This window comes from Triticum urartu, chromosome 2A (genome assembly GCF_056163025.1).
Source record: "Triticum urartu cultivar PI428250 chromosome 2A, HENAU_Tu73, whole genome shotgun sequence".
Classification (NCBI taxonomy): Eukaryota; Viridiplantae; Streptophyta; class Magnoliopsida; order Poales; family Poaceae; genus Triticum; species Triticum urartu.
The window spans coordinates 747,425,265-747,433,496 of NC_141874.1; the positions used below are offsets into that span (position 1 = coordinate 747,425,265).

Here is an 8,232-nt window from a genome sequence, read left to right on the forward strand (position 1 = left end):
CGCCTCCGACCATATTTTCAGATTAAAATGGATACATAGATAGTTCTAGCGTACACAGATAAAAGAAAAAGACAACTACTCGTTGCTTTCTGACTCCGACTCGGTAGTGTCCTTCTCCGACGTCTGAATGTAGGCGTCAGCAAGCTGCTCGTCTTCAAAGTCCCAACCCGACGTTTGTGTAGCTTCAGTTTCAATTGAACTGCCTGCTTCCGCGAACGCTTGTCCTCCCATTAGGTGGTTCGCTCCCTCCTCCTCGCGTCCCTCTCCAACCTCAATTACTTGTAGAACTGGCGCTCGTCGACGATGTCCTGCCGGAAGCCTCCTCGCCACACCACCAAGGCTTCCACGTCCTTCTCTGCGATGGCGAGGCGACGCTGCCGCCTCCGGTGGACACGACGATCCTCGTTGGTGAAAAGCCGTGGGAGAGGCGTCAGATCCTGCGCCCGCTGGCTCGGCATGTTGAGAAAATTCATATCCCGACGAGGCCTCAGGAGGCTCCACGCTGCCGCGTCATGCGCGCGGGCCGCCTCCTCTGCGGTGTCGAAGGTGCCAAGGACGAGACGTTTCTCGCGAAACCAGATCTCGGAGGAGAAGGCGCCGGAGCGGCACTCGCGGACTCCGCGAAAATCCGAAGCGCCCAGACGGCGGATCGACATGGTGGCGCAGAGGCGGCGAGAGTGGGCGGCGGACAGAGTGTAGAGGGAGCGCCTTTTTTATACCGAGCGCCGGCTGCGGCGCACGCGCGAACCTTTCCCGCGCGGTGGAGCGCCAAAACCAGCGGCCGCTTTCCCCGCGCGCGCGAACCTTTCCCGCGCGCTGGAGCGCCAAAACCAGGGCGACGGCATGATCTTAAACGCGCGCGGTCATGAAATGGGTCGGCCCGTTGGGCGCACTTCCGACCCAAAACTAAAAGAGGGCGGACGGCGGGCAAGCGGCCGACTCAAACGAACAAAAAACGGACAAAAACGCCGTCCGTTTGGGTCGACCCATTGGAGTTGCTCTTAGGCTTAAACTCGCCTAGGCTTCACAAAAATGCTGGCTCCGCCACTGGTACGGGTCAATTATTTGGAGCTCTAGCTCTCATCGACCCTTTATTAAATGTATATAGAGATTAGAGATAGAGATAGATAAGTATATGGATGTAGCAGCAGCTAAGCTTAGCTGCATAATGGTGGCTGCGTCACATGCCCGGCGACGGTTACCCATGATTGTGTCTGTCGTGAAAACCCATGTGAGCCATGGCCCTCCGACAAACATAAATATCCTCAGTCCAGCGCTCAATCGTTCAGCAGTCACAAGTCACAAGTGCCATACGCTTGTGAAGAAAGAAGACATGTCGTTGAATCATCCACTGACTGAATCATGTTACAGGGACGGAAGAATCGTTTGCATTGCACTGCGTCGCGCTGGTACTGTAGTGCACGTACGGCGACGTGTGTCGGTGCGCGCGCAGCCGCCGAGGAGGATCGCAACGCGCGACCTGCCACGCGGTCCACGCCCAACAGCAACAGGAGGAATTCATCAGCGCCTGCCTACAGGAGATGCGGACGCGGCGGCAGCGCCAACGCCCAACTCATCAGTGCGGCGACGCGGACGGAGGCACATCGGATTCCCCGATTGCGACGCGCCAACCACCACCTCGTCCGGCCGCACCGCACGGCCGCGTCCGGCAGAAACACCGACCCAAAAGCAAGCCGCACGGGCCACGGCGCCGGCCCGTCGGGCGAGGGTCACCTCCCGCGCGTGGCGCCCATAAATCCGCCGCCGTCCACGCGCGCGCGCGCTCACGGGAGCGGCAGTGCGCGAACAGTGAGCGAGTGGACGATGCCGCTGCTACGAGTTCGACCAGATCCTCCAACCAAGTAAACTGGTCTGCTCCGCCAAAAACATTCAGGTTCACGCCACGCACCCCTGACATAACGACGACGAGTATGTATATGTCTGTATGTACAACTCTGCTCCTACAGGATGGACCTAACCAACGCGCCCTAAGAAGCCTGCTCTGCTCGCTCCTCCGGTGCCTGCACGACGCGGGTCACGACGCCCACGGCGACGGTGCTCCCCTGCGACCGCAGGAACGCCCGGCCCAGGGCCTTGAGTGTTCCAAACTCCTCCACGCACACCTCCCTCTCCAGCTTCACCTGAACAAAACAGACACCAGGGACGATCACCACTAGGCACATATTCAATCTCATCTGCTGTAAGAGCTCATAAGAAACATAATGTACCTCGATGATGGCGGCCTGTCTCGCGGTCAGCATCCGCGGCTTCTTCGCCGAGGCCTTGCCGGTCTTCTGGTCCAGCAGCGACACGATCCTCACCAGGGACGCCGACACCTTCGCATGGTGTGCGTGGAGCTCAAACTGGGTACCAACCAATACATCGTCAACGTTTTGTGTGATGGGATTGGTAACTCTGCAATATCTCTCACAATGTATGGTCACTCGCTACTAACCTGAAGGCCAGGCAGTATAGGCACGATGATGTCTAGTACCAGGATTTTGAGTTCCAGGGAAGACGCCACTGACACGGGATAATCTGGATGACAGAGAACTCCACCAGACATCACATGGATGGGGTCGATCCCTTGCAGCCCAATCGCAACGTTGTCGCCGGCTCTTGCCGAGCTGAGACGAGAGGAGTCCCGCTCGATGATTTTCACCGTAGCTAGCTCTCCAGAAGGCATCACAAGAACCTGAAACAAGAGTCTTTTCAGCTCACACAACAGCTCAAGCAGACAAAGCAAGATAACTAACTGCAATTATTAAGAACAGTAGTTTCGTTTGGCAGCGCATATTGATATTGTCTAGCAGGTATTCTGCTTCGAAACAAAAGTGATGGAAATCATAACAGCAAGGTCATAAAACAGAGTTTTACCTTGGAATCACTTCGGATTGCTCCACACACTACTTTACCACAAACCGCCACTTGCCCCAGCACATGGGATGAAATGACATCACAAATTGGAAGCCGTAGCGGCTTCGAAACATCACGATGAGGTGCTGCTGACGAGTCAATTGCTTCCAGAAGGCAAGTCCCATGAAACCTGACAAACATATATTGATTATACTGATGACCATAAGTTGGCGAATTAGAGATAATTGCTTCCATGCGGAATATTTTATTACCATGATGAGAGACGAGTATCTGAAGCTGCTGTCACCAGATTTTCATTTTCCATTGCACTCAAAGGAACCCAGGTTATCGCCGACTCTTTATAGCCACATGATCGGAGAAAAATGCCAAGTTGTGATTTCACATAATTGAAGCGCTCCACCGAATATTCCACTGAATCCATCTTATTAACAGCAACTATCAAGTTCTCAACACCAAAGCTTCGAATAAGCTGTGAGTGCTCCTTTGTCTGTCCAACCCCATTAACGCCCATACCCGACTCGAATGATCCTAGAGAGGCATCAACAACTAGGACAGCTGCATCAGCTTGCGTCACTCCAGATATCATGTTAGGAACGAAATCTTTGTGACCAGGGGAGTCGAGCATAACAACTTGGTAATTTTTGGTGTCAAAGTATGCTACGCCAACATTCATTGTAATGCCACGTGCCCTTTCGTCAGCACTCTCATCCATAGCCCAAGCATATGCAAATGACCCTTTTCCCTGAAAAAGAAAGGTAATAAACACACATGTGTCAAGATGCATTAGAAAACAAAGGCTGGAAATATTGATCATTAAACTGACCTTTTCTTTCGCTTCTTTCTCATTCTTATGCATTTGCTTTTTTGAAATTCTCCCCAGGGCATGCAGTAAACGACCACATAATGTTGATTTGCCAGAATCAACATGACCAACCTAGCAATAAATTCCAATTTAGCGCGTTCAAAAAGAAAGCACAGGGCAAAGACCAACTAAATACCTTTAGAAAAAAAAACACTGGAACAGCAAGTATGTAATACATAGATGGTCACTTACAATAGCAAGATTTAGTTGTCTAGGCATTTCTAGATCTTTGCCCTGTAGCATCCACGGTTCTGGCTTGTACTGCAAAACAGGTACTGGCTTCTTAATCTTTGCTTTACTGTTTTTTGGCTTCCTTTCTATACTCAAATGTTGTAGCTCATTGTCCAAAATAAGAGTCTCATCCAACTTCACTGAAGAACTTGGGTCTGTACTTGTGTCCTTCTCAACTAAAATATCATTATCATCCATCACCTTCTTTCCCATGATGCAGTAATCAGTGGCAAATCCGCTACTAGTTCCACCAATTCCACCCAACTTAACTGATGAACTTGGGTCTGTACTTGTATCCTTCACAGCTACATGATCATCATCACCCATCACCTCCTTCCGGGTGAAATCTACAGATGGAGCAGCTGCGGGTATGAAACGAGTCAATATGCAACACTGCCAAGTAATAAAAATAAACACAAAAAATTGCACTGTGGAAATTAAGTTCAATTTAGAAGAATATTAAAAGCAGATTCACAACTGTAGCATAACTTTCATTGACACGCTGATAGAAACATTGGATCAAACAGTATTTGTACCAAGGTCCATGGATCAGTCCAAGGTTCTTTAATAACACTGGCACACAGTTGTTCGCTATATGATAAAGCTGGTTATGCTTAAAGACGTAAGATTAATCAAATCCTTGTTAACTTAGAAACTTCCACATGACCTTGCAAACAAAAAGATACAAAATAAAGTTCCGCTCGAACTAAATGTTCAGACGCATCCCTTCTAAGTAGTTCAATGAATAAGAGGAAATGCTATAAAGACTACCTTTTCTCAAATGTCTGGACGATTTTAAGCCTGCAGAGACCATGTCATCAGGAGATGGTACATCAAACTTGAAAGGCACTGTCATCATCAACATAATGTAGTCATGTTCCAGGTGTCTCCACTAATCTAACCAGGAAATAGAACAATATGAAGCAAACAGGATAATAATTAAGTATATCCTAGCACACATTATAGAACTATAAGATATGGACGTCCTATGAAAGAACAGCTAGTCCATTATATGAATGTTTAAAATTCCAAGCAACAGAACTAAACATCCACATTGATGTTGAAATTTGTATTCTTAAGGCCTAGATGAAGCATATTTCATAAGCTGTGTATTAGACATAAAGCTCGTACGTTCAATCTGCCAAGTTACTGTGTACCCTTCGAAAAAGTGTTAGCAAATCCAAATCAAAAGACTTAAAAGACCCATATCCAAAACCCACTTTCTTGCGATGACTCATGTGTAAAACAAGTAAGAAAGTCTGGCTTAAGCTGCTAGCTATAAGATAGGTTGACTAAAACCATAATGATGGTAACATTTGTTTACCATTATAAGATATGGTGAAGCAAACTAACTGTCTGGCAAGTTATATTGCCTACATTGAGGATTAAACTAGCTAATGACATGTCTGGTGATGAATACACATCGATTCCTGTACATATTAGATGGAACATAAAGCTGCAAGAATATGGATGACAAGCTGTGCAGAGTAAATACTTGCTTGGTGTGGAGGTGCAATGTACCTATGTCACGGCGCTGCTTACATGCCATGTATGTCTTGTGCAGAGTACCCAAGGAAGCCTGCATGTGCCCTGCTGCGTTTTTGTTGCCTTGAAATCCATCCGGAAAAACAACAGCTTTCAATTTTGGACCGGATGGTGTGAAAAGAGATCTTGCCAGTACAGATACACCAGAATGCTTGTTTCTGCGCTTGGCTAGATTTCAGGAGAGAAACTCAACTAAATTAACAGGCTAAACAACAACAGTTATACTGTACCACAGGAACAAAACAGGAAGGCAGACAATGTAATGAGAACTACATTACGTACCTCCACTTTCAGCTTCATTGGCGTTACTGAAATACAGCGACAAATCCCGAAGAACGCCGCATACCTCACAAGATATACAACTCGTATCATTTTGCTGAGAGCAAATGGAGCACAGCCATGGCCCAGAATTTCTATGTGGCCCCTCAAGGTCAGATTGGTTATCTGTTTTAGGAACAAACTGAAGAGGAGCTACCAAGTTAGTGAGTAACTACCAATCCCCTGACAAGCTGTTTATATGAAAATACTTTTCATTGTTGTGAAAAAAAAGCCAATCAGGCAATGTGGTAACTTACCATCTCTTATTTCCAGAAGGACGATGCTACTGTCGCTATGGTCGCCACACGTACCATCAGAGTGCGGGTTTATACAACCACACGAGGCACGTCCTGGTTAGGAAACAGCAAGAAACATAAGCCTAACCACAGCTTATAAATGCAGAAACACAATGTGATAAATGATAGATTATAAACAGTAAGCTAATAATTTGCTCCCGGGGGACCGAATCAGTCCCAAGGAAAGCAACCACGATAATGCTAACAGTTCTGCCTTATGATCAAACAACACACAAATGCACCATCCACCAACAGCCCTTCCAATGTCCAAACATATTGGCAAAAAAGGGGGTCACGACCCGGAACTACCGTTAACATCGATAGCTGAAGAATGAATGAAACACTATCGGACAATGAGCCAAATAGCCCATAGTTATATGCAGCAGCCCTAGAAAAGATTGGCTGAATGGGTCACAGGGGACTCAGAAATCAGAAGTCAGGAACTACTGTTAACATGGATGACTGAAGAATGAACACTGTCAGACAGTGAGCCCAATAGCTATCGTGGGTGTTGAAACCAAAATTGACAAAATGGAGCGAAGGTGGCACGAGAACCGAGCGTCGAAACTGGCCTGGCCACGCCCAAACAGCCAGCCTCCGAGCATCATCGCAAACTGCTCCAGAGGAACTCGCCCAGACGCCGCTGCCCAGGAGCCCAGCGCCAAGCCAAAACCTAACCCAGAGCTAATAACCGCGGCGCCCCCCTCCTGCCCCGCGAGCTCCGTTCACAGCCACCACAAAACCACGCGTCTGAGCCCGAATCGGCGGGGCGTCTCCGTCGCACGCCCCGCTAACCGGAGCCCCCACGCAGCATCCCGCGCACGATACGAGAGGAATGGTGACGGAAGGGGTTTCCGGGGAGCGGGGCGCTTACCGGCTCCGGCCGAGCAGGGTCCGCCGGGGCGGCAGGGCGCCGAATCCGAGGTTGGGTGCTTTTTTTTTTTTTGCGGGGGAGGTTGGGTGCTTGAGGAGAGTGGGGAAGAGAAGAGACGAAGGGATCGTTTTTTTTTTTGCTCGCTCGGTGCTCTCTGTTGGATCTGACTGGGCAATCCCGAAGCCGAAGCGACCCGTTGGCCCAGCCCACAGCCATGCCACCCGCTGAGCCCAAGCTTGGCGCGTTCCCCAGAAAAACAAGTTTGGCCCATGTTGCCTTTTTCGAGAAAAAATAAAGTGTCCACCTATTTGCCTTTGTCTATTTACCATTTTGCTAAATCAATCAGTTGTAAAGTCTTCTTTCTCATCTGATTAAAAAATAAATTTAACACCACACATTTCACTAACCACATACCCGCAAACAGAGCCTTTCCGGTTTCGTGACCTTACGGTATGTATAGATTTTAGACAACACATCTCAGTAATGTGAGTGGGTGATGAGCACACCACAGGTAATGGTGCACACCTTATAGCATGCGTTATCATCAATGCAGTAAGCTTTTGATGGGGTTTTATATGTTGGTCACTCTAGGTAGTATAACATTTTGTAGGGATAACACATTAGTTAAGAATGGTCTATTACACAAAATAGTCCTCCCCTCATGCTTCGAAGATGAGTGTGCAGCTGATTCACCAATGCACGCTGTTTAGAGCATCTACAACCGGACATCTCAAACCCGCCTCATACGCTCAGGCGGGCCGCCTGGTCACTGCCCCGTCATGATTTTTTGATCCAAACGGGTCTCTCAAACGGCCCTCAAACATCCGGGCTGACCGGCACCGCCCATATCCAACCCAAATATAGGGCAGATAAGGGGGAGCTCGGGCACGCCCGCCACGTCGGATCCGACAGCCCGACCCCACCCTAAATTGCATCAAATCCACCAAACCATTCCTCCTCCTCCTGCCGTCCTCCAACCATTCCCACGCCCGGACCCTCGCCGGCCTCCATCCTTGCTCCCAATCCTCACCTCCGGTCCCGATCCACCACCGGAGATGGCGTCCAGCCCGAGCCACACCTTCACGATGGAGACGCAGTCCGCCTCGTCCGTCGGAGGCAAGATTTCGTCGGCGGCGACTTGCAAGGCGGAGAACGTCGCCCGCAAGTTGCGTCGGCGCCGATAGCGAGAGAGGGAGGGGCTGGCGGCGTCGCAGGGAGGTTCGGACGGG

At 49.2% G+C, this 8,232-nt stretch overlaps 2 protein-coding genes across 4 annotated transcripts; both read right to left on the bottom strand.

Moving 5' to 3' along the window:
- Window positions 1-275: 275 nt before the first annotated feature.
- LOC147987644 (ethylene-responsive transcription factor ERF056-like) lies at window positions 276-656 on the bottom strand. Its single transcript, XM_087542465.1, has one exon. It carries the CDS (start codon window positions 654-656, stop codon window positions 276-278), a length of 381 nt encoding a protein of 126 aa, XP_087398591.1.
- Window positions 657-1,847: 1,191 nt separating this feature from the next.
- On the bottom strand, window positions 1,848-7,154 carry LOC125540314 (uncharacterized). 3 transcript variants are annotated; one of them, XM_048703920.2, is made up of 12 exons: window positions 7,004-7,154; window positions 6,091-6,183; window positions 5,798-5,975; window positions 5,492-5,683; window positions 4,742-4,819; window positions 3,932-4,332; window positions 3,701-3,811; window positions 3,129-3,619; window positions 2,878-3,046; window positions 2,456-2,695; window positions 2,229-2,363; window positions 1,848-2,141 (listed from the first exon to the last, which is right to left on the bottom strand). In XM_048703920.2, exons 2-12 carry the CDS (start codon window positions 6,091-6,093, stop codon window positions 1,989-1,991), a joined length of 2,151 nt encoding a protein of 716 aa, XP_048559877.1. In that variant the 5' UTR covers window positions 6,094-6,183; window positions 7,004-7,154; the 3' UTR covers window positions 1,848-1,988. The 3 variants fall into 3 exon arrangements, with proteins under 3 accessions (XP_048559877.1, XP_087401541.1, XP_087401542.1); XM_087545415.1 differs by having other exon boundaries at window positions 1,848-2,363; XM_087545416.1 differs by lacking the exons at window positions 5,798-5,975; window positions 6,091-6,183; window positions 7,004-7,154 and having other exon boundaries at window positions 1,848-2,363; window positions 4,742-4,867; window positions 5,492-5,630.
- Window positions 7,155-8,232: the final 1,078 nt, after the last annotated feature.